The 26,157-nt window shown below is 55.5% G+C and overlaps 1 protein-coding gene and 1 long non-coding RNA gene across 2 annotated transcripts in view; one reads left to right on the plus strand and one right to left on the minus strand.

Moving 5' to 3' along the window:
- Positions 1-26,157, minus strand: part of DPYSL5 (dihydropyrimidinase like 5) — an 80,026-nt gene that overhangs the window by 37,173 nt on the left and 16,696 nt on the right. Inside the window, exon 2 of the mRNA XM_008254646.4 lies at positions 5,660-5,924. Within this exon, the coding sequence (XP_008252868.2) occupies positions 5,660-5,920 (261 nt within the window). The 5' untranslated portion in view covers positions 5,921-5,924. The remainder of the gene's footprint in view (positions 1-5,659; positions 5,925-26,157) is intronic.
- On the plus strand, positions 25,484-26,157 carry LOC138848655 (uncharacterized). Its single transcript, XR_011386737.1, has 2 exons — positions 25,484-25,616; positions 25,933-26,157. It is a non-coding gene; the product is annotated as an uncharacterized lncRNA (long non-coding RNA).

Consider the following 26,157-nt stretch of genomic DNA (forward strand, 5'->3'; position numbering starts at 1 on the left):
CTGTAAAAAAAAAAAAAAAAACAAAAAACCCAGCACTGACGGGGGAGGAGGCAGACCCAGAGACATTAATTGCATTGCTCCAGGCTGGGGCCTAACACTGGCATCAGCTAAGAATTCCCCAGGTGGTTCTAATGCGTTTGCTTGCAGGGCTTGGAAGCCATTGGCCTAGATCGTGGTTCTTGGTCTATTTCTGGAAAGGAGGAAGGCAGAAAAGGCATGTGGGAAGGTTTTTCCCTTGGATACACCTGTCTCTCTCCCAGTGTCTTGGTGAAGGGGCTGTGCAGGCTCTGGGGGCAGGCGTTCGGCCGAGCAACGAGGACACCCAGTGCCTGGGTTCCAGTCCTCATTCCTGCTTCCTGCTCATGTGCACACTGGGAGACAGCAGGCGATGGCTTCAGTGCCTTGGTTTACCCACCTGGGAGGCCTGGACCCATCCTAGCTTTGGCTTGGCTGCTATGCGCGTGTGGGAACTGAACCAGTGGACAGCAGCTCCCTCTCACTGCTGCTTTGTCTGTGTAGCTCTCTCTTTCTGTCTCTTTTTATCTCAAATAATTATGGTGTTTTTTCTAAAACCTGATTCTGATATTTCCACCTGGAAACGGTGGGTGGAGCTCAGTAGCTGCTATGAACATTCTTTACTGGGCAATTATTAGACGCCTACAAAAGAATGTAAGTTGGAAGTCAGCTAAGCCGACAGGAGTTAGCACAAGACCCTGTGACCCCACTGAAACTCTGGCCTGGAGAGTCTCTTTTCCTGAATGGGGTCTGAATTATTGGAAAGCAGGTGGCACCTTCCCTGACACACAAATTCTAGGCCTTGGGAGGGCAGGGCCAGCAGGTTGGAGGGGGTGGGGGTGGGGGTGGGGCTGAGGCTGGAGGAGGATCCAGTGACCCCGCCGGGAGCGAGGGCGCCAGGCAGAGCCTGCCACAGCCTCTCAAAGGGGCGAGGCAGAGAAACCCCTTCAGCCAGAGCACAATGGAGGCCCAGATGCTCTCGGAAAAGCCACGCTTTCAACCGTTTTGTTTTCCCAGCCCTGACTGCTGCTGTCCCATGGCCCAGTAGGCACTCGCAAGCAGCGCAGGGGACCAGGCCCCCGAAGCTCCGCCCCAAGTAGAACAAAAAAGACGCAATCCGATCTCCCCTTCCCTCCTGCCTTATCGCAGGGTGAGCTCCTGCTAGAAACCCAGACACCTGCCGTGAATCGCCTTGTCGGGCTGCACAAACTAGGTCGGCTGCGGCTCTCAGGGTGTTCGCGCGCCACAGCAGGTGTGCCAGCAGGGTGCCAATAATGAAATCCACACGCCCCAGGGTGCCTCTCACCACAACAGCGCTTCCTCTCCCTGGGAGACTTTGAGGAGGGGGAGGGAACAGGAAGCCGGCACCAGGGGCAGGACGTGTATTCTTGGGAGGCGGGGAGGCCAGAGGCAGGGCTGTTGAAGTGGTCCGGGTGGGGCCAGGTCAGGGGCTCCACATGAAGGCTGGGAGATCAGGACAAGGTAGGATCTCGATCTCGCTAAGGGGATGACTGAGGCAAAGGGTTTACTTATTTATTTATTTGAGAGGTAGAGTTACAGACAGAGGGAGAGACCAAGAGAAAGGTTTTCCATCCGCTAGTTAACTCCCCAAATGCTGCAATAGCCGGAGCTGGGCTGTCCCGAAGCCAAGAGCCAGGAGCTTCTTCAGGATCCCCCATGTGGGTGCAGGGGCCCAAGCTTTGAAGCTGAAGGCTTTTGGTGTGGCAGGGGGTAGGGGTGGGGTGGGGGCTGTCATTCCTGGCAAACAAGGCCCCAGCAGAGGACAATGCAGACAGCAAGACAGAGATGGCCAGGCTGCCCACTGTGAGACTGGCAGACAGCGTGAGATCAGGTCCAGGGCTAAAGGTGTCCCAAGACCTGGAGGAAGCTCCTGGCTCCTGGCTCCTGGCTCCTGGCTTCGGATCGGCGCAGCTCCGGCCGTTGCAGCCAACTGGGGAGTGAACCAGCAGATGGAAGACCTCTCTCTCTTTCTCTCTGCCTTTCCTCTTTGTGTAACTCTTTCAAGTAAATAAATAAATCTTAAAAAAGAAAAAAAAAAGTGTCTCAAGGCACAAACAGGAACCAGCAAGCTACAACTCTTGGTCCCAGGACTGTGCACACTACAGAAGGGACCCCAGCATGGACTGGCATAGCTACGTTGACATTAAGTAGTCTGACCGGGGCCAGCACTGTGGTGTAGTGGATAAAGCCTCCTCCTGCAGCGCCAGCATCCCATATGGGCGCCAGCTTGAGTCCTGGCTGTTCCTCTTCCAATCCAGATCTCTGCTATGGCCTGGGAAAGCAGTACAAGATGGCCCAAGTCCTTGGGCCCCTGCACTCACGTGAGAGACCTGGAAGAAGCTCCTGGCTCCTGGCTTTGGATCGGCCCAGCTCTGGCCATTGCGGCCATCTGGAAGCCTCTGCCTCTCTAATAAACAAATAAATAAATCTTTAAAAAATAAAATACATAGTCTGTCCTCTCTTACTACTGCGGGGAGTGCAAACTGTCACAACCCATTTGGAAAACCCTCGACAGTATCTCGTAAAGATGAACATATGTGTGTCCTATGCCCCAGCAACTCCACTCCTTGGAATATGCACACCAAATCATGTACACACATCTGCCAAAAGACACAGAGGCCAGCGTTCATAGCCACAGTATGTGTAACAGCCCTCAACACCTACTGCTAGCATGGGAAAGTCCTGTGTGGGCCGTCGCACCATGGAACACTGGACAACGTGGTGGCCCTTGATAACACGAGCCAGGTTCTGACCCAGGAAGGGTATGCATTGTTTGACTCCAACACATAAAGCATAAACACTCTACAGTCAGTACACCAAAACCCACAGACTTCCACGCTTCGAAGAGATGAACTGCATGACATGCGACTGTCTCGGTTCAGCTGGTTTCTACATATATGACACTGGCGGTCAGGGCCGTGCTTATCCTCGGTGGGGACCAGAGACTGGGAGGGACTTCCGGGTCTGGTGATGCTCCCTGGCCCGGGGAGCTGCAGCCTCACGATTGGTGCACTTCTCTGCGTGCACAAAAGCACTTCCAAAACTGTGTAGGAAATGGAATTAAAAGATTCAATTTGTTTTGGTGCAAAAAAAAAAAGTTGTAATCCGCGTGTAGTTTTTCACACTGTACATTTTCCTTGAACTTTAAAAGTGCTTATTTATTTACTTGAGAGGCAAAGACACACACACACACACACACACACAGAGCGCTCCCATCCACTGGTTCACCCCTCAGACGCCTGCAATGGATGGGGCTGAGCTGAGGCTGAAGCCAGAAACTCAGAAACTCAGGCAGGTCTCCCAGGTGGGCGGCAGGACCTCAGTCACTTGAGCCACCACCTGCTGCGCCCCAGGGCCTGCCTGCACCCGGAGCTGCGGTGGAGTGGAGCCAGGCCTCAAAGGCAGGTGCTCCGAGATGGGACGCAGGCATCCTGAGCAGAACCTTGACCGCTGGCCCGAAGGCTTGGCCCGCCGTGAACTTTCTGAGGTCCTCTCCATGCATGGATGTCACTCTTTTTTTTTTTTTTTTGGCACCAAAATAAATTTATCTTTAAATTCTATTTTTCCAAGACCTTTCTGAAATACCCTGAGATGTTAGACCTCAGTAGAAATGGCAACAAGAACCACAAACAAAGCAGGCCTGGCCCAGTGCCTGGCAGTGGGGAGTCCGACATGGTCACGCCCTGACTGGCACCCGGGTGACCTGCGAGAGGACCCTGAGCTGGTGAGCTCCTCTTCTCCTCCCTGCTTAGCAAAGCTCCTGCAGGGGCTGGGAGTATTCTTGGAGGACAAAGGAGGGAGGGTCTGCCCACTGCTTCCCTCTCTTGCACTCGGCTGGTGTGGCCCCAGAGGCCGAGGCATGAGGCCTGGGGACACCCTTGCCTTAGCACTGGCTGGCCAACTCCTCACGCCCAGCCTTCCTGGGTTGGGAGGGGGCGTAGCCTCAGAGAGACCTTCAGGGCCATCCGCCCAAGGTGGGCTGGCCCACAGGGCTGTGTCCCCCTGGCCAGCCTCCGCCTAACCCAGCATCGCCATCCAGGCTCCCGGATGATGGACTTGGGGAACTTGTGAGTCACCGCGTGGCAGCTGGACCACTTGAGCCTCCAGGGAGACGGGAGATGGTTCCCAGTGGGAGGGCCCTGAGTGTGGGGGTGGGGTTCCCTGAGAACCCCAGGTAAAGAGAAGGTAGGATTTTAGGGCGCAGGGCCACAGCTCCTGGGGCTGTGGGCCAGAGTAGGACATAGGATGCAGCCATGCGGGTGGAAGCTGGGGGTATTAGAAGCCAGATCCTTTGTGAGTCAGCCAGTACCAGGGGCTGTTGCCAGGGTGGGGCTGGGGCCCTGGAGATTCTAACTAAAACACCTTCACTAGCGAATCTGAAGCACAACGGAGCATAGGGACTCATGTGGAGAAACACTGCTTAGTCATTCACTCAACAAGCATTTAGGGGAATGGACACTCTATCGCCAGGTCAGTGTTGGGCTCTGGGGAAGCAGAGGACTACGGCCAGGCCTTGCCTTCTGTCTGAAGACCACGGAGAGGCCAGCGTGGGACAGATAATCGCACTGCAGAGGGATGACAGCAATGACAGGTGACACGGGAAGGGTGGAGGAACCCACTGGTGGCTCTTCCTGCAAAAACAATAGTTCCTCCTGCTTGTGCATTCGCGGGTGTCGGGTGTGACGTGTTGGATGTTGCGTTCAGGAGGGCACAGCAGCTCAGGTGCAGCTGGAGCTGTGGGACACTGCCCATGACAACTCACTCTGCAAAGAGACCCCCCCGCCAGGTCCTTTTCACGCTGTTTTTAAAAATAATGGGCAAGCCAGGTGACCCAAGAACAGGCAGTTGTGTCTGCTTCAAATTCTCTGCCACCTAAAAGAGGTGATTTTATTTTATTTTATTTTATTTTATTTATTTTTTTTTTGACAGGCAGAGTGGACAGTGAGAGAGAGAGACAGAGAGAAAGGTCTTCCTTTGCCGTTGGTTCACCCTCCAATGGCCGCCGCTGCAGCCGGCGCACCGCGCTGATCCGATGGCAGGAGCCAGGATCCAGGTGCTTTTCCTGGTCTCCCATGGGGTGCAGGGCCCAAGCACCTGGGCCATCCTCCACTGCACTCCCTGGCCATAGCAGAGAGCTGGCCTGGAAGAGGGGCAACCGGGACAGAATCCGGTGCCCCGACTGGGACTAGAACCCGGTGTGCCGGCGCCGCAAGGTGGAGGATTAGCCTATTGAGCCACGGCGCCGGCCAAAAGAGGTGATTTTATAATCTCAGCCCTTGGGGCTTGAATTTAGCGTATCGCACGCCGGAGGCCTCGGACCGGCTCCCTCCCCTGTACGTGAGAATAGACGCCAGCCGATTCTCTGCTTCCTTCAGGTCTGTATTACGTGACACACAATACCACAGCAAAATCAGTTCTTAGCCTGGTGCCTGGGTCCGTGACGCGGATCAGCAAAATAGGCATAAAGGCTGCCTTTCCTGTGGCCACGGAAATCTGTGGCACTTGGCTGGAATCCCTATTCCTGCTACTGCTGTGGCCCCTGAGACACCACACCCTTCCCCTGCCACACGGGTCCAGCCTGGAGCAGGCCTCGAGAAAGCGAGAGGGAGCCAAGCAGCGTTACCTTGGTGCCATGGTAGAAGTCGTCCACGCACGTGGCGTTCATGAAGGTCTGGTGGAAGTGGGTGCTGGTGTCGATGCCTCCAGGGATCACCAGCTTCCCCGTGGCGTCGATCACCTTGGCCCCTCCGGGAATCATGAGCTCCCGGCCCACCTGCTGGATGATGCCGTTCTCGATGTAGACGTCGGCCTCGTGGGTGCAGTCATCGTTCACCACCTTGCCTCCCTTGATGAGAATCCGCACGCTGGCTGAGTTGGCAAGCATGTTCCTAGAGTGGGCGAGACGCGCCAGTGAGGTCAGCTTGCCTGTCACTCACCAAGTCCCACCCCCTCCTCACCAGGCTCCACCTTCCCACCAGGCTCCACCCCTTATGCACCAGGTCCCATCCCTCCCTCACCAGGCCCTATCCCTCCCTCACCAGGTCCCACCCCTCCTTCACCAGGCCCCATCCCTCCCTCACCAGGTCCCACCCCTTCCTCACCAGGCCACACCCCTCCCTCACCAGGCCCCTGCCCCTCCCTCAGCAGGTCCCACCTGTTCCACACCAGGTCCCACCCCTCCCTCACCAGGCCCCACCCCTCCCTCACCAGGCCCCGCCCCTCCCTCACCAGGCCCCGCCCCTCCCTCACAAGGCCCCGCCCCCACACTCCAAGGTGGGGCCCACCTCCCCCGGGCCTCACCACAGGACTTACTGGGAATGGTGACAGAGGCACTAAGGGAAGGGCCCGCAGAGCGATTGTTTCTCCCTGAAATGCCCTGCACATTCTAAAGCATCTTCATACCTAGTATCTCCTATTCCCAAAACAACCCAAGGACTGGCACTTTACAGACAAGAGAGCAGAAATGCCAAGGAATTCACAGCTACTGCGTGGCCGAGTGAAACCCGTGTGTCTCGTACGACTGATGTGGTCATTCCTGCAGGAGGCAGCAGGAGCTCGGAGGCGGGGGGCCGTCTCAGGACATTCTTCAGATGGATCCTGCCTCCTTCATGCTCCTGGGTTGGGCACTGGAAGTCCACTGTCCACACCGTTCAGCGCCCGTGCCCCAGCCCCACCCCCAGAGATTCAGATCTTGGTCCCTGGCATGGGCAGTTTTCAGATGCTGGCGAAGTCCCTCTACCCTGTGTTTAGAGGTCGAGCAGCGATCTCGCCCACATGCAGGAGACAGATCTTTCCCAGCTCGTTTCAGGAGGCCGGTGTGACCCTGACACGAAGTCGGACAGAGAACACCGAAGAGAAACCCCGGAGCAGCAGCCCTCGAGGCTGTGGATGAGCACCCTGCACAAGGCAGCTAACACCGCTCAGCAACACAGAACCAGTCACGCATCACAGCGGCGTTATTCCGGGGTTGCGAGGCTGGCTCAGTATTCGAAAATTAATCAATCATGATTTAACAGGGTGAAGGACAAAAACACACAACTCTATCAACCAGCACAGGAAAATCGTTTGAAAACTCAACAAGTCACGACAAAAACTCTCAGCAAAGTAGGAATAGAAGGAAACGGCCTTAACTCGGTGCAGAGCACCTGCAGAAAGCCTGCCGCGTGGGCGGGCATTCGGCCATGGCCAGGACTTCCGTGTCCCACATCAGAGCGCCCGAGTTCAACATCCCCTTCTGGCTCCGGACTCCAGCTTCCTGCTACTGCAGACCCTGGGAGGCGGTGGTGACGGCTCAAGCACTTGGGAGACCTGGGTCCTGGTTTTGGGCTCCCTGGTTGTTGTGGGCATTCGGTAGAGTGAACCAGTGATGGGACCTGTCTCTCTTTATCCGTCAGTCTTTCAAATGAAAAAACCAAACCAAACAAAAAACCTACAAGATCAGACTTAATGATGAAAGACCGGGAGTGCGTCTCCACTAGGCCTGGGAACAAGGCAGGCAAGGCAATCTACTCTTACCACTGCTGTTAACACAGGGAGTTCTAGCCAGCTCTGTAAGGAGAGAAAAATGAAATAAAAGGGGTAGTTGAAAAAGAGAAGAGAAAACCATCCCTCTTTGCAGAAGGCATGATGGTCTAGATAGAAAATCCAAAAGATCTATAAAAAGAACTCCTGGAACAAACAGATTCAGCAAGCTCACAATCAATACACAAAAGCTCTTGGCTCCTGTGTACTGCAATGAACACACAGCCTCTCAAAACATGGAAATGTTTAGGCAGAAATCTAAGAAAACATGTACAAGCGTACTTCCAAAGTTTATGGAAAATGGAGTTAACAGACAATATACATTTTGGACAAACTTTTTTGAGGTACCCTCGAATAGGCTTTGTATGTTGAAAACCACAAAAGAAATCCAATAAGGTCCAAATAGCTGGAGAGACACTGTGTTTATGATCAGAAGACACAACGTCGTGAAGATGTCAGTTCTCTCCCGGAATTGTTGAACACGGCTCCTACCAAAATCCCAGCAGAATTGTTGTTGTAGGTGGGACTCCTGGGGTTGGGAAGCCCCAGGCATGGAACAGGCACCTGCTCTGTCCCTGACAGGGCAAATCGCTGTGGACAGAGCAAAGAAAGCAGGTTTCCTCTGACCCTCGTCATCTCCCACTGCCTGCCCCCGGGAAGGCTGTCTCCCAGGGCGCGTCTGCTGAAGGAATGCCTCTAAGGCTCTCTCTCGGGCACACAGCTGGCTTACACAGTTGGCATATTTTTTTGCAAGCTGGCCAGGCTGGAGTGCCTGGAATCTGAACATCGAGAAAGCTTAGCGTGCCCCTGCTGCTGGGAAAAGCTGGCCCCAGGGACTGCTGTCAGGGATGGGGGTGGGGAGAGTGCTGGGAAACAAGACAGGTGGCTGGGAGTGACAAGCGCACTCCGTGGACACACCTGCTCCCTGCTAGGTATCGTCCTGACCCCTGGGGAGAAGAGACTCTGCACAGGGCAGAGAGGGCTGGAGAGACGGGAGGGTGGCGCTAATCACAGCCATAAGCCTACACTGGTCTAAGCTAGAACAGAGCTGAACACATGTCTGGGGATCCTTTGTCCTAGAAGTCTGACAACCAGAGCTTTCGTTTCATATGCAATGGTCAGAAATGGCTTTGGTTCTCGGGTGGTGACACTCTGGCCAAAGAAAGGAAAGGGTGTGTGTGTGTGTGCAGTCTCTCTTGCTCTCTCTCTAGTCTCTCAATAGAAAGCCAGCAAGGTCTCCAAGATCCGAGGTCTCAGTCTGCATTAGAAGAGGGAAATGGTGGTGGGGGTTGGAGTTGTGCGGATAGCTCATCCTGCCTTTAAGGTAAGAGGATGTCTAGGGCTCCTCCCAGGGCAACACGGCTGCCTGCCTTTGTGTCACCGCTGTGGATGACAGCCCAGGTTTGCTGCCACGTGCACAGCACAGGCCTGGAGCCGGAGGCCCTGGGGGATGATGTGATGATGTGATAACGCCTGACTGCGGATTTGCGGCTGAGCTCTGATGTTGACATGGAGAGCCAAGCGTGCTGCCTTCCACAGAAGCAAGAACACCGCTCAGTAAGCTGCCATTCCGTGCCTGTCACTCTACCCACCTTAATCCACGTGGCAACTCTGCCACGGGGGCCGGGGCAGCATCAGCCCCACTTAGGAGGAGGAAAGGGAAGCGCTGAGAATGCCTGCAGCCCACTCGGTTCACACAGCACAGTCCGGGGGAAGGGTGGGCTGTCTGACCGCTCGGAAAGGTTATGGAGCTAACTCGGGCTTGAAGAGTTACAAGTGACTTTTGCGTTCTTTATAGTTTCTTGTATTTTTCCGATTTCATACAATAAACTTCTATAATCTGAAAGCTTATATTAAAACAGCTATTTTTTTAAGCTACAAGGCAGCTTTAATTCAGGTCCCACTGGCTGCTCCCTTCTCTGCCACCCTTCCCGGTGTGGGGGTTGGGGGCACTTGGAGCTCCCCCCAGCTCCCACACTTCCTTCCCTTCTCCTGGGCCTCCACCACCCCCTGACCTGCCTTGTCCACTTCCTTGTTGGGAACCCCTGAAGAATGCCAAGGAGGAGCTCTGGGACCCCTGTCTGGGACCCTTACCCAGAGGCCTGGGCTAGCCCCGGAGTCCTAGGCTGGACCGCACTCCTCGGAGCACTGTAGAAGGAGCTTGTTCTCAGAACTCAGAGGACCCGATTAATGTCAGCGAGCAACGGCTGAGCCCTCACCGCATCCCGGGCCCTTGCTAACCCCGTCAACACCTGATCTCACTTCATCCTTACAAGGTCCCGAGGCAGTGACCATCGCTGCCCCGAGAGGGAGCCAAGGCTGAGAAAAGTGACAGGGCCTTCCTCAGGTCACGCGGCCAGACTGAAAGCCAATTCACCTGTGGAGCTGGATGGACCCAGGGCGCCCTCTCCCCTAAGTCCATGCGCTGAGGCCCTAACCCCTAGGGTGCCGGGGTGGCTGTGTTTGAAGAGACTGGGAGGCTGGGTTCTTGAGGTTAAATGAGGTCACAAGGTCTGACAGGATGCGTGTGGTCCTAGAGGAGGTCCTCTCTCTCTCCCTCCCTCCCTCCCTTTCTCTCTCTCTCTCTCTCCCTTCATACACATGTGCAGGAGACAGGTCACGCGAGGACAGGCGAGCGGGCAGCCACAGGAGAACCCTCCCCAGACACTGACAATGGGGGACCTGATCTTGGGCTTCCAGCCCCCGGACGAGTGAGAAAGTCGGTCTGCATGTTTTGCTCCGGCAGCCGGGCAGACGGGTAGAAGCGCTTATGCTCTCAGCCTCAGCCAACCTGCCGACATGGTGGGAGGCCGACCCCAGCTTTGACGTCTTCACAGTGCATCCCGGCAGGCCCTGGGGCTGGCTTGACCCCCTCTGGGAGCCACCTCGGCCCTCTGGCATTCTGCGGGCTCCTGTCCTCACAGTGGTCCGGAGGAGGCTGTTGGCTGGCCCGTCCCTCGGGGTTACCCAGGCTGCCCAACACTCTGGACCTGGGCTGATGCGCTTGGAGAACATCAGAGCGCAGCTTCTTAACACGCTTCTATCCGTGTGCTTTTGGAGTGAAATGGACACTTGTGTGCACAACAGTATTCCGTGGCTTCACCCTTTCCAGGGGCGAGCCCTGGAGACGGCTGTGGAGACCACAGACCACAAGTAGCTGCTCTACCAAGGGACAAGGTGCAGAGGGGACACTTCCTGCCTAAAGACGAAACATGAACTTGACAGGCTGGGGTTCTGTGCAGCTCGGAATCCGCCTTGCTGTTGGCTGTTGACACTCATTATGCTTCTCACTTCCCTCATTAGCACCTCCTACCTGCAGCTCCCCCCCACCCCCAGCCTTTGCTAAACTAAACAAAGGAAAGCCCTTGCCGGCATCTCCCTCTGCAGCCTGGGTGAACGGGGCTGGTAAGCAGAGCGGCTCCCCGGGCACTCACTCGAGAGGGGCACCCACTGGGGAGCAACTGTTACAGCCCAGCCCAGGCTCTGGAGCGTGGCTGCGCCCCTGGCCACAGCTCTGTCTGCTCTGGCCGAGGCAGCCTGTCCAGAGGTGGGAGGCTGTGGTCAGGAACAGGAGCTGCACAGAAGGTCACAGTCAGCTGCACCAATGTACGATGTCCCAAATGATCCAGCTTCTTTCCAAAACACAACACTGGTGTGGACACAGTCATTACCTGCCCACTGGTCTCCTACATGCTGTGGACTGAGTGTCTGTGTCCCTCACACCAGTTCCCAAGGCGACGGGCCCTGGAGGTGCTCAGGTCATGAGGGAGGAGCCCTCAGCAGTGGAACTTGTGCCCTTATAAGAAGAAACAAGACAGATCTCTCTCTCTCTCCCTCTCTCTCTCCTCCCCATCATGGCATCATGGCAGGATACAAGAAGGTATTCACCTGCAAGCCAGGGAGAGGGCCCTCCCCAGGAATTAAACCAGCCAGCACCTCCAGCCTTCAGCACCGTGAAGGATCCATTGTATGGTGTAAGCCACCCAGCCTGTGGTATTCCTGTTACAGCAGCCAGAATGGACCCAGACATGACATTGTCAGAAACGAACATCGCAATTGTAAAGCAGCAACTGGGCCTGAAACGCCACCTCCTTTAAAGACTTCTGGCTATGTCACACATGCCCACATGCTTCGCCAAAAACTGATCGCCCAGCTATTTCATCTATGCACATGAAAGAATTCAGACCACGTCTGCCTCTCAGGCAGAACTGGAGAGACTGCCAGATTACGGGGTGCCACAGGAAAGAATAAGCCACAAGTCTGGAATTCTGGGGCTGCAGAGACCCATCATCCCACCCCAGCTTTCCCTCTGATCCCCGGACTTTCTCAACAGTGACGTTGAACTCCAGGGAGCCAGCCACAGGTATTACTCCGCAACCGCAGGGATCCTGCGTTCTGCAACACATCCGGGGAAGCAGGGATGCTTTCCACAGCGAGATGGTGGCTCTCCTCCATCTGCCAAGGTTTCTGCAACTATACCAGTGTGTAGCCCCCATATCTGTTCTCTGGTGTGGACCCGTTATGTCCCCGAACTGTTTTCCTGGGTCAGAGCGAAAGTGAGTGCAGGCTGGGGACAGGCACTTCTGGGCGGGGGACAATGCTGTCACCAGAGGGGTATGTGCTGTCACCAGGAAGCCTCTTCATGTTTAAAATAGTAACAATTATTGCTGTCCAACAACTATGTAGCTAGAAAACAGAACGCCCCCCCCTCCTCCCCCAACACACTTTTGTTTTCACTGCTGTCGAGAGCAGTTCCGATGCTCAGCCCCACGGGCAGCATCTTCCTGAGCGGGCAGTCAAGGTCACGGCAGCTGCGGCGGCTTGTTCCTGAGACGAACACCCCCTGCCCGCCTAGAAGGCGCAGGGTTCGCTCTGCCAAGGAAATGCCAACCCCAGCGCCGTGCCTTGGAATTGGCTGCTCCTGTCATCACCTTCCCCGTTCTCCGAGCCTGCAGGGAGGTGCGAGACGGGGAACCGTGCGGTCTGTCCCGCACAGCTGCCCCCGCCAACAGCTCAGCTGGAGGACGCCGGAGACGCCCAGCCTGCACGGGCACGCGGGGCCCAGAGTGATGGGGAGGGGACGCTGCCTGCATAAAGACCTTCCATGCAGCGTGAGCGTGCTAGCTCTCGGCTTCAGACATGTCAGTCCTCGATTAACAGGCGTGGGTTGGAGATTCACATTTTCTCTTTTGATGGAATCTATAGAAAAACGCATGATCTCGCACCACACAGCCTGTCACTGTGATATCGCGAGGAGGGCCTCCCTAGGGTCCTGCGACATGGAGGGTCTGTGGCATTTAAGCAAACCCTAACAGCCATCGGGGGCTGGCAACTTGAGGGCGAGGGGAAGCCTGCTGGGGGCGGAGGACAGCCGCTGGCCAGGCTGGCCGGCCTGGCTCCAAGCAGAGAACTTTTGTGAAAGGCACAAAAGAATAGATGGCAGGTGTTGGGCAAGGAAGACAAGACCTGCAGCTGTTTTCCTTCTGATCAGCGTAAGGGAAAGAGGAGCAGCGGGGCGGCATTCAGCCGCCTCCTCCGCAGAGCAGTCCCTCAAAGGGGCCGGCAGGGGGGTGCTGGCCCTTCCAGCACCTGCGGGGCACTCAGGAGCCACTTTGAGCTGAAACACAACAAATCAAAGGTTCCACAGAACACAAAAGCCAGAGGGGAAGTTTGAGGTGAGTGGGAGATGAGCAGGGTTTAAATTAATGAATTCACTTTTTGAAAAAGCAAATTTTTTCCTAAAGAATGGATTCCTCATGCGTGACTCATGTTAAGGCACAATATAATTTATGGTTGCTTTGATCAACAGCCGCGTCGATTTAAAATAACACTTGTGACATGCATGTAAGGTGTGCAGAATGATGCAAACCCTGCGTGAACGCCATGCCGTGGGAGCCGCTCAAGGCCTCCTGCTCTGTTCCTCCCAGTGCACCTGCCCCCTCGCAGACGTAACCACTTCCGGGGTGCATTTCTATGATCCAATAACTAAAACAATCCGATGACCAGAAAGATAAGAGGCCCCAGCTGCGTCCACCCCGTGACCACCTCTCCTGATGTCCCATAAGGACGCCTGCCCTGAGACAGAGAGCTCCATGACCCCAGCTCTCTGCTGTTCAAAGCACACAGAATCTGCAAGCCCATTCTATGCTAAGCGGAGAGGGTGTGTTTGAATATTATGCAGACGCCCACTGGACCCCATCCCTGGGCTGTTCGGGGCTCAACCTGTCTAAAACCAAGCCCACCACCCCCAGTCACCTCATCCAGGAGCCTGCACTCCACACTCCTCCTCAACACAGGCCCTGTCACCATCCGGGGCACTGGCCTCCGTGCCGGGCCTGACTTCGCTCACTTGGGAATTACATGCGGAATACACTGAGGGCCTCTGGAAGTGGAATCCGGCCCTGGGGTGGAACCGGGGAGGGTCAAAGGGCAGGTCCCCAAGATCTAGTGGGAGACCTGGATCCCAGGGCATGAAGAGAAGCAACACTTCAGAGGGTATAGGCCCAGGCTGCGGCCAACGTTATAGTCACAGGAGACGCCTTGGGTCTTTGTCCAGAGCCATAGGCATTTTCTGCACCAAGACAGCCAGCAAGGAGGCCTTGGAGAGTCCCACCCCGTCTCCATCAACCAGGGCAGGATCAAGCCCGCGGGCAGCAGGTGTCACCCCGGGGGCCCAGCTGGCCCGTGTGCATGTGACTGGGAAGTGTCTGCACCAGAGCGTGAAACACCTGCACTGGGGAAGGCAGACGGGGACCGGGCAGGACTCCAGGTGAGACGAGCACTGGGGGCAGGAAGAGGCGAGGGAAGGGGTAGGGACCTGGTCCCCGTCTGTCGATGGACTGGGTGGGAACGCGGTGCATCAGGGCTCGTTTTTTTGCTGAGAAAGTTTTAAAAATAAGCTTAGGCCTACGGAGCTGCTGTCAGTGAGGATCAAGGGGCGGGGCCTCAGTGGGCGGCTGCAGCTTGCAGCCTTAGTACTTTATGCAGAACGGGAGCCCAGGCTCCGGAATGAACAAATGACGAGAATGACGGCAATGCTGATCACCACATCCTGCATAAACGTCTTCAAATCTCAGGCCGCACCCCGCAAATACTCCTAGGTACAATTAGCATATGCTAATCACAATGCACAGAGCCCCCGCGGAATGTTAAAAAAAAAAAAGGTTAAAATTACAGAAATACATAAATGCCAGCCTCTTGGGCCCAAGCCACGCAGGAGATGAGTGAAAGAAACAGCTTCTGGAAAGGCGTGGATAAACCCAAGGAGGGGGCATCCTTAACAGGGTAGGAGCCAGTAAGAGGCTTTAAGCCCTGAGCGCGTCTGAGCCGGCCGGGCCCAGCGCGGCTGTACTTACTGGGCAAGCACCCTCAGCATGCAGAGGGCAAAAGTGGGATCCCGCAGGACGAGCTGGGAGAGGGTGGTGGGAACGGGAGCTGCACGCGTGTGTGGCTGGGATAGGTCGGGCTGCCTGGGTGCGGATGCACATGTGTGCATCACAGCCCGTAGGGTGCACAGCGTCGGTTGTGAGCATTTGGACAGAGACCTGGCTCCTTGTCAAGGGCTCACCCCTGGGGGTGCGTGGTTTCACTTGAGCTGATCGAGTAGCAGCCAACAAACGCGTGAGAAATTCCTACTTCTATGAGCGCAGCCTCGGGAAGGAAGGCAGAGGCGGGCACAGGGGAGACCAGCATTCCTGGCTCCTGACCAAGGCTTGGGCCGGAGAACCCCAGGGGTTCCTCTTGCCCAGTGGAGCCACATTGGCCTCGCACGGCCCCTGGCACAGTCCTCAGCCTGGCTGTGTTACCCGTGTCCTCGCCAGCTGTCCCAGGCTCCAGAAGGAATTCCACCAGCTCCCTGGGCAGGGCAGCAGCTGCAGCTCAAGGCCTCCAGTGGCCCAGGGTGGCCGCGTCCTAGGATGCCAGCCCCAGGGAAAGGGGGCCAGTGTGCCACTGCCAGCAAAGGGGGCAGAGGACTCTGGATGGGGATCGAGGAGGTGATGAGTAGGAGGAAAGAGCGCCCTTTCCTGTCTGTAGAAACAGCGCAAGGGGCTGGCGCTGTGGCACAGCGGGTTATGCCCCCAACCTGCAGTGCCAGCATCCCATATGGGTGCCGGTTCAAGTCCTGGCTGCTCCACTTCTGATCCAGCTCTCTGCTATGGCCTGGGAAAGCAGCGGAGGATGGCCCAAGTCCTTGGGCCTCTGCACCCACGTGGGAGACCAGAGGAAGCTTCTGGGCTTTGGACTGGCCCAGCCCCAGCCATTGTGGCCATTTGGGGAGTGAACCAGCTGATGGAAGACCTCCCTGTGTCTCTACTTCTCTGTGTAACTCTGTCTTTCAAATAAACAAAGTAAATCCAACCCCCCCCCAAAAAAAGTAGCACAAGCCCGTGCTGCCTGATGATCTTCAGATTTGGAACAGAAATAGAGAATATAAAACTGCCATTTTTTTCTCTTTTAAACTGGGAAAGAGAAGGAACCAGCTACAGAATATACAATACCTTGCAAACAATAACGGGGAGACAGAAGCAGAAGCGCAGTAGCAAAACAGTAAATGAGGTTTGAAAGCATTCACAGGCTGAGGCAGCTTCCAGGCAGACAGTAGTAAAACCCCCGAGGAAAAAAAGGAGAAACCGATGATGATGCGAAGAGACAGGAGGTGGGGAGGGGGCCTGGGGAGGGCCTGTGCTTGGGGCCATTCCTTAAGATCTGCAAATGATTCTCGTCTGCCTGGGAGCCACGCAGGCACCTGCTTTGAATTCCCGGAACTGCACACATGCTTTCTGCAGTCTTCTGCGTGTAACTCACCAAGCATTCTAAGACAAAATACCTGAGAGTGACGGCACGCAGCATACAAGCAGATGTCACGCGTAGCTACAGCCCGAGCGCACACCCAAGAACAGGCCAGAGGGAACATGGGTGATTTTTTTCCCCTATAATTTCCAAATGTTCTGTATAATCTTGCATTGCTTTTAAAATGAAAATGAACACTTAACTTTTTAAAAAGATTTATTTATTTACTTGAATGGCAGAGTTACAGAGATAGAGGCAGAGAGTGAGAGACAGAGAAAGGTCCTCCATCTGCTGATTTACTCCCCAAAAGGCCACAATGGCCGGAGCTGGGCTGATCCAAAGCCAGGAGCCAGGAGCTTCTTACAGGTCTCCCACGTGGATGCAGGGGCCCAAGGACCTGGGCCATCTTCCACTGCTTTCCCAGGCCATAGCAGGTAGCTAGATCAGGACTCGAACTGCTGCCATTGCCCGCTATGCCATAGCGCTGGCCCCAAATACTGTACTTTTTAAAAAAAATCTTACCTAAGCTATACAAGTTTCATGTATTTCATATATACAGATTTAGGAACAGAGTGATAGTCCCCACCCTACAAATACTGTAGGTTGAAACTGTTTGAAACCAGTTGAGTTCTTTGTAGGAAGCCTGGCCCTCATCACACGGTCTTCTAGAGATTTCCCAGAGGGCTGGGCTTGAGGACAAACCAGCGTCCTCTTCAAGTTAAACAGTTTCAGCAGGACACACAGCACCCCTCTCTCTCTCTGAGATGTGAGTCCTTCAAACAGGTACCAAAAGTGTTGTTCCAAATTTTATTTACGAGGCGGCCGAGAGACAGAAACACCCAGAGCCGCTCCCCTCTGCTGGTTCACTCCCCAAATGCCCCCCACAGGCAGATGAGCCAGGCCAAAGTCAGGCATCAGGGCGTCATCCCCCAGGCGGGAGGCAGGGACCCAGGAGCACCTGAGCCTGCACCTGCTGCCGCCCAGGGTGCACACGAGCAGGAAGCTGGACTGGAAGTATAGTAGCCAAGACCTGAACCGGGCACTTCCCTCGGGGATGTGGGCAACCCAAGCAATGGTTTCACCAAGCACCAAGCACCCAAGCATCCAGCGCTCTCTCCCAAACACAGCAGCTTCCACCTGCCTGACTCGAGGCTGCTAACGTGTCTGCCCCTTCGAGGACACCCCTCTTTCCTGCCCCGCGTCTGCCAGGTGCCTGGGCATGTGCCAGAGACAGACCTCACACTCTTACCCTGATCCCGAACGCCTGGCTGGAGACGGAAGCGTCAGCTGTGCTCCCAACAGGAAACTCATGAGTAATGGAACCTAGGCTGGGTGGGACGGGCACCCAGATGGGCGAGCTCCGTGAGCTGGGTTCTCTCCCTGGGGGAGGCAAACTCACGTGGGTGAGGCACGCGGTGAGCACAGTGCCTGCAGGGGAGACAGCCCACGGGGGTACCCAGGAGGCTTCGAGAAAGGCTTGGGGCCAGGGTAGGGCTGTTGCACGGCAGGTGCAGCCGCTGCTTGCTGGCACCCATATGAGAGTGCGGGTTTGAGGACCAGGGACTCTGCCTCCTGTGTGGGAGATCAGGCTGGGGTTCCAGACTCCTGGCTAAAGCCTGGCCCAACAGCCTCGGCTGCTGTGGCCGTTGGAGGAGTGACCCAGTGGATGAAGATCCATCTCCCCTCCCCTCCTCCCACCTCTGTCGTTCTGCCTTTCAAATAAGTAAATAGCCTTTTTTAAGAAGAAGAAAGGACTGGGGTGAGGATGACCAGTTTCCCTCCTCTGGGGCAGGGGGGACTGCAGCCTGGTGGCACCGGGACTGGAGTAAGACAAATGGGAATGGGCAGGAGGCAAAGGACGCCGAGGACTGGGAAGAGGACGGCGTGGGGGTGCCGTTTGCTCAGCCCTCAGCGGGCACTGACCCCATCAGCACCACATCACGCTCTGCAGTTCTCTGTGTCCGGTTCAAATCCAAGTTCACGTCGATCTTACAGCAGCGCCTGAAGAAACTGAACGTTCTTATGTTGGGCTGGACCTTCCATCTGTTAGACTGGAGCTCCTGGAGTGCAAAGCCCAGGCCTGCTCTCACCCTGCTGGGGACCTGGCATACAGGGGACCCGTCCCAGCCGGCTGATGTCAAGTTGTGGCCGGCAGCCGTGAGCACCAGGGTGCAGGCACGGGCCTCTGCCCACATCCCACAGCAGCCCCGGGAGTCGGTTATTAGCAGAGGGAGCCTCGGCTTCTCGGAGGACAGTTCTGTGCTGCCTGCGGGTGGCTGGTGCAGGGTCTGGAGCTCAGGAACAAGGCAGGCATTCTCTGGGATGGGACAAGAGGCGGCTGCAAGCAGTGCTGGGCTGGGCACGAAGCAGACTCGCTGCCTCGGGGCTGAGATGACACGCGGAGGAGGAAGCGGCTTGGAGAGGCAGGGGCTGAAAGCAGGGGTGCAGAGCCGGGGCGGAGGCTCTGGATGAGAACCTGGCCCAGGCTGATGGGGGTAGAAAGGCAGGGCTGCAGTAAGCCAGGCCCGAGGAGACAGTGGTGAATTAGGCAATGCCCGTGGAACAGAGGGCGCAGGAGCAGAGCAGAGAAGGAGCAAATGCCGGAGGCCCCTGGGGGCAGAGGAGGCTCCAGGTGGCAGCACAGGGGAGCGCGGCACAACAGGGAGAAGTGTGCAGGGACAGAGCAGTGAACGTGGTTTCAGCTTCGCTCTCCAGGAATCTTTCAGATCAGCCAGGAGCTTTGCCCAGCCCAGGGTACAGGGGTGGAGGAGACCAGAGAACTGACCGGATCGTCGTGGTCAGGGCTGTGGGGCTCTGCACGTGGCATTTCGGGGACACCGCTCCGCACGGGCCTTGGGGGCTGCGTGCTGACTCCCCTTGCCAGAAGCCAGCATGGAGCTTATGACCCAGCAAGGTCACCCAGCCTCGTGGACGGGCGGAGGGCCAGGGGTGGGGCCAAAGCCAAGACAGCGCACGAACCAAAAGTCCGGGCTGCGCTAATGGACTGATGTTTTCATTTTCTCGTGTGTCAACTGTCTGGGGAAACCTCAAAGCAAACACTGCGCTCAGACACTGCCAGTGCCACCCACTCCATCTGCTTCTCATCTGTCCTCCTCCAAACCCAGGGCCTCGGGCCAGTCCTTCGGCCCACCTGCACTAGGACATCAGCACTACGCGGACGCCTGTGATGGACCTTCTGGCCCCCACACCGTCAGCACAAAACAGAGGAGGATGTGTCCACCAACTTTGGTTGGATTTGGCTTTGCTTAGCAAAATCCAAAGCCACAAAAAATCAGAGTGGCTCACATCCGACTTCGTTAACAATGAAAGCCTGCGATACGGTAGCACACACGTTCCACGAGTCACTTTAACGAAGACAAAAAAAATTGGTTCTGACAGGTTTGCAACAAACAGCCAGAGACTAACATCCATACTATATATGAGTGCTTGTAAGTCTTAGAAAAAAGACAAATCGGGCAAGAAAGAAGGGGGGGGGCAACTGAGGAGGCTGCACTTGCTAAAGCACAGGTAAAACAAGCCCAGAACGCGTGGGAAAAGCGCACTCTGCACACACTCTCAGGAGGAGGTCAAGTTGGTGCCGCTTCGCCAGAAGGAAATCTGACACCTACACGTGCATCTCACGCCTAAGGGAGTCCCTGAGGGGAGAGCTGCACCGCTCTGCAAAGATGCACTGCGGAGGGCGTCTGTGGCACGTTGCTCATCATCGCAAATATTTTGGGAACCCTGAGGTCTGTCAGTAGGAGGGCTGCTGGGTAAACAGTGGCACAGTCTCACGGCGCAGGCTGGGCACATCGGCTGGTGTTGACCTGGGACGTCAGCCCCGACTCAGTACCAGGTGAAGAAAGCAAGTTGTGCACCAGAACCCCTCGTGTGTGGGTCTGCCTGCATCTCTGGGAACCTGAAATCTCACTTATATATAAATGAGCGTTTTGCACCAGATGCTGGGAAGGTTATTCACCCAGCGATTAACTGTCGTTGTCCCATGGAAAGGGAAGTGCCGTGAGGCTCAGTCTCCTGGACTCCCGATTTTGTTTAAAGATATACTTATTTGAAAGGCAGGACAATAGAGAGGGAGAGATGGAGAGAGAGAGATAGAGACAGAGAGATCTTCCATCTACTCGTTCACTCCCCCAAATGACCGCAATAGCCAGGTCTATGCAAGGTTGAAGCCAGGAGCAAGGAACGCCATCCAGGTCTCCTGTGTGGGTGGCAGGGTCGCAAGCACTTGGGCCATCTGCTGCTTTCCCAGGTGCATTAGCAGGGAGCTGGATCGGGGTGGAGGAGCTAGGAGTTGAACCAGCGCTCCGATATGAGATCCCAGCATCCTAAGCAACAGCTTAACCTACTGCGTCATAGCATTGGTTAAAGATATTTTTACACAACCAAGAGCTGTGGAAACAGCCAGAGCCCCGGCCAGGGAGGCAGCAGCACCTGAGGACGTGCTGAGGACGTCTGTGCTGCGGCAGGCAAACGCTCCGGCCAGCGAAGAGCTCTGGAACACTGACCACAAAACCAATCATCCGTACATCTAACGGGATCTCTATTTAGCTCCCTTGTTGGTCCTTCAAATTCCCCACATCTAAAACTAAGCTCATCACTCTGTCTGCACCTGGCTGCGCTGCCCGTGTTCCTGTCTCAGCCAGAACACTGCCCTCCCTCCTCACAGCCTCAGAGCCAAGCCGGCAGCAAGGGCATCGTCTTCAATGAAGAGAGCAAATGATGGGGACCCATGCAAGCGGCCCCTCCCTCCACTCCCTTCAGGGCGGCCCTGGGACAAGGCAGCATCCCCGCCTATCTGGCTGCCTCCTTTCTTGGACGCGTGGGTGGAGACAAGCAGTAATTGGGAGTTCGGGGTTCAAAAGGCTTTTCCTAGTGGTTGAATCTGCAAAGGCGCCGATACTTTCACTAAAACAAGAAGAGGTAATGAGCCTTCCCTTCCAGACTGCCGCTGGGCTGCGGAGCACCTGCTGGGCTCCTCCCAGGGAAAGAGATGAGTAAGTCTGCATCTCCCGACAGCAAGAAGTGGGAGCGGCGTTGGTCTGCTCGTCAGCACTTCTAATTCATCCCGAACGCCAGCCTTTGCTCTTTTCTCGCTTTCCTGCTCCTGCTAGAAGACAGCTGGAGTGGGAAGTGATGACAGACACCCAATGAGTTTCAGCAACACGTTCGACTTATCTCCCTCTGCTTCCCAGAGGGGCTGGCCGGAGCCCCTGGGTTCTCAGGCCCTGGCAGCCTCCTTCCCACCTCCAGGCCAGCCCGAGGACCACTCTGCACAGGCGAGCTCGGGGTCCAGCAGCTGAGACATGGCCGGGGCCCGCGGTGCTGGAGGAGCCCCGACGGTGAGCTCCAGCTCTTGCGTTGCCAGGCTTAGGCCCTCCCCTGGGCACGCCCCTGTGTCCGGAGAGGGCCTGCTAGCTCCCTCCTGGGGTGCTGGCTCACCAGTTTCTACTTCCCCATCACCTCCTCCAGGGAGTCAAGGCCTGGCCACCTGTGTCCGAGGCCCCCGGCCATCGGCACTCTCCCGACACCCGCTGCTTGTCTCCCCTCACCTCCTGCACCTGCACTCCTGTCGCTGTGGCCTGCCCACCAGCTGCCTGCACAGGTTGCCTTCTAGCTGTTATCTGTGGTCACAGGCGTTGTGTCTAGTGAAAGGGCGGCGCTCCAGCCCCTGTGACGAGTTGTCTCCCCCACGTCCCTCCCAGTCCTGGCCTTCCTGATGTGCCTTGCAGGGAATCAAGTGGTCCACTGCTTTCTGAGAACACGCAGAATGAGGCGGCTGTCGATAACCAAACATACTTATCTCATTTAGATAGCAGCAAAACCCAGGGTGAATTGAACAAAATACGAAGTACAATGAGAACGGCACAACGCCGTTGCGGGAAATCAGCCAAGCGCCGAGTACGTGAACTGTGCTCTGCTCCTAGACTAGAAACCTCAGTGTCGTTAAGGTGTCAATACTCTCCGGTTTCCTCTAAACTCAACACACCTTTGATCAAAATCCGAACACGGTGTGGTACTGGTGTAGGGACAGACAGAGGTGGGTAGGCGTGGTGGCACAGCAGGTCAAACTGTAGCTTTGGAGGCCTGCGTCCCACCCTGGAGTGCCTGGGATCAAGTCCTACCTCTGTTTCCAATCTAGCGTCCTGCTACGGCACCTGGGAGGCAGGGGATGGCCCAAGTGCTTGGTTCCTGCCATCCACATACAGGACCTGGTGGAGTTCCTGACTGCTGGCCTCAGCCCGGCCCAGCCCTGGCTGTTGCGGCCATCTGCGGAGTGAACCAGTGAATGGAAGACCTCTCTCTCTCTCCACCCCATGACTCTTTCAAATAAATAAATAAAATTTGAAAAAAGGACACTTCAAAAAGTCCCTGGAAAAATGGGAAGTCTTGTTGCAAAAAAAAAAAAAAAAAAAAAAGTGAAATCCATGCAGTTACTTCCTAATATGCAAAATGCACATTAAAACCAGCATGAATACTATCAGAAGGGGGGTACTACAAAAAATGCATGAAAATGCATATTATGCAAAAAATCTATGCATGGATTTCAAATCATTTTTAAATAAACTTACCTATTTGTTTTACATTTCCATGGACTTCAAAAAGATTTATTTATTTATTCTGAAAGGCAGAGTTACAGAGAGAGAGGGACAGACAGACGGAGATCTTCCATCCTCTGGTTCACTCCCCAAATGTTGCAACAGCCAGGTTGGGCCAGGCCAAAGCCAGGAGCCAGGAGCCAGGAGCCAGGAGCCAGGAGCCAGAAGCTTCTTCCAGGTCTCCCACGTGGGTGGCAGGGGCCCAAACACTTGGGCCATCTTCTGCTGCTTTTTCCAGGCCATCAGCAGGGATCTAGATTGGAAGTGGAGCAGCTGGAACACGAGCCGGCGCCCACATGGGATGCCAGCATTATAGGCAGGGGCTTTACCCGCTACACCACAGAGCCAGCCCCGCCATGGACTTTTTCCTCTGCCTATCAGAACGGTGCGATGGCTCATTTTTTGTGTCAGCTCCAGTGTGCTAAGGGATGCCCAGAGCTGGAAGAAGACATTCTCTGTGGGTGTGCCTGGGAGGCGGCTCAGGAAGAAATTAGCAAGTAAATCAGCTGTCAGAGAAGAAAACCCTCCCGCACGCCCTCCAGTGCAGGCGGGGAGCCTGAACAGAACATTTACCATGGAATTTGTTCATCGTTTGATTTTTTCCAACTACTTAGATATGTGGGGAAAAAAACATCTAAAGCTTATGGATTGCACGAAAATAGGCAACTTGGTGGATCTGGCCTACAGGCCATCATCTGGGTACCCTGGCCTCTGCCTTCCGCAGGGCTCTTCCATCTTCGGGCCGGTTGGTTCTTTGTTGCGCAGGTCTGTTCTGTGCACGGGAGAAGGTAGAGCAGCGCGCCTGGCAGGTGGCGCCTCGTCAGCTTTGACAACCAAAACTGACTTTGGACTTTGTCTTAGGTGCTCGCAGGGGCGGAATCACCCGAGGTGACAAGCAGGGATCTGTAGGCAGCAGATCCCTGTCTGCCTGGGGCAGGAGGAGGGGAGAGGCGAGCATGGGGGACCGGCTGGAGGGGGGCCACGGGAACCTCTGGGTTAATAAACGCGCTGTATCGTGATGACAGCAGCGATGGCTGCAGTGCATAAACGGATCCTAATTTGAAATGGTTGTGCTTAGTGTGTGTAAATGACACCTCTACAAAGCTGCCTCAAACAGGACAGAAATATTTAACGGAACTGCTGACGCTTCCTGGCTGCTCATGCACAGGGCACAGCCTCTTGTTGTCATCAGATAACGAGGGGCTCTGCCCGCCCCCCAGGAAGTGACAAAGGGGGTTCCAGCCAGAGCAGTTCAGAGAAAGCGAGTCTGCTCCGTGTGTGCACGGGGATTCTAGAAGGAATGCGCGGGTTACTCTTGTAGGGAAATGGGCATTTATTGGACTGCAGTGTGCAGAAGGCAGAGAACTTTTCCCACTGTCCATTTTCAGTACAGAGCAAAGATCAACAAAGGCTGAGGAAGAAGTGCCACTGAGCTTGGACTATGTGGTGCCGTTTTGAGGAGCCCGATTATGAATTTACATCCGGTGCTCCACCCTGTCCAGCAAAGAGAACACAAATCGCGTCTCCTACTTCCGTAACAGGTAAGGGTGAGTAGAGGTAATAGCCGGCTCTCAGTGAACCCCTCCAGCCTCTGCCATCGCCTAACCCAAATTCCTGCTCCCTAATCTCCTCCCCTCAGCCCGCAGCTCCAGGTGGAGGAACACGTGTCCAGCGATCTCGGGCGCACCCTGGCCCAGCTTACCTGGCGCTGACTCGGGAGTGAGGGGGCGGTCCCCTTCCCAGTTCTCCTTCTCTGCTCTGATTCCCTCTCAGCTGCTCAGCATCTCCGGGCGCCTCGCACTTCCTGATCCCCTTGCAGCAAGGCTAGGGCGAGGTCTAATTCATGACTGGGATTTAACGACTTGATCATTGTGTGTGTTCTTCCAGTTCATTCTGTATTCACAGCAAATACCGCCAGTTACGGTGTTCGGACAAGGGGTCTTTAAAAATTTTAAGTAAAACAAGGTAAATCTACTTCCAGAAAAGACATGACACCAACAATTACACCCACAAAAGTGTCCGAGCCTTGCATAACTGTAGCTAAATTCCTAACCAGGTTTCTGTCCACTCACAGCTTTGGAGGTTCACAGTGCAAGGTCAGGTGGCCCTGCCGGTCTGGCGTGTCATGAGGGTGGAGGATGCTACAACTAGCAGAGGACCACATGGTGGGACAGGAGGCAAAGAGGAAAGAGGCAAGTGTGGTCTCTCCTCCACAGCCACCAGGAGCCTAGCGCGGGGCTTCACCCCAGCAACCTGATCCCACGGATCCGGGGACTCCGCCTTCAGAAACAACCGGATTAAGTTCCTGTCCTTAATCTACGGACATGAACATAAAACCCTGGGGACCCAGCCTCTGGGGAACAGCCAGACCAACACTGGAACCACAGCAGTGTCATCTTGTGAAAAAGAGGAGGCGGGCGCCCACCAATGACTCAGATCAGGGGACAGCGCTCCCTCCAGACCAGGAGCCACAGCCCCTGTGTGAGAGGCTTTGTGGATCACAGTCAGGCTGTGCCACTTCATCTTTTCTCAGCTCGCTGGGCTGCACACAACCTCCAACGACTGTGGCTTCTGATTTCTGCTCCAGGAGCTTCGACGTGGTCCTGGGTGGCTGCCACTAGTGACGTGTGGCTTCTGAGCACTTGAAATGCGGTTAGTATGGCTGAGGAACTCAATTTTAAATTGCATTCATGGTAACTCATTTGCATTTAATTACTCAGTGATTAAGGCACTGTCTGGTGCAGCCCTAGCCAATGATGACAGAAATGCCTCCCGTGTCTGGAGAGAGAACTCCCTCTCTAGCTTGTTGTGGGGGGAGGGGAAGAGCCTCACTTTATAAAGCCAGCAGAACCTTAACATCAAACCCTAACAATGGGGTCTGGCGCTGTGGCGCAGCGGGTTAAGCCTGCACTGCCGGCATCCCATATGGTTGCCAGTTCGAGTCCTGGCTGCTCCACTTCCTATCCAGCTCTCTGCTATGGCCTGCGAAAGCAGTAGAAGATGGCCCAAGTGCTTGGGCCCCTGCACCTGCGTGGGAGACCCGGAAGAAGCTCCTGACTCCGGATCAGCCCAGCTCCAGCCACTGCAGCCACCTGGGGAGTGAACCAGCGGATGGAAGACCTCTCTCTCTCTCTCTGCCTCTCCTCTCTGTGTAATTCTGACTTTCAAATAAATAAATAAATATTTTAAAAAA

This window comes from Oryctolagus cuniculus, chromosome 2 (assembly GCF_964237555.1).
Source record: "Oryctolagus cuniculus chromosome 2, mOryCun1.1, whole genome shotgun sequence".
Lineage (NCBI taxonomy): Eukaryota > Metazoa > Chordata > Mammalia > Lagomorpha > Leporidae > Oryctolagus > Oryctolagus cuniculus.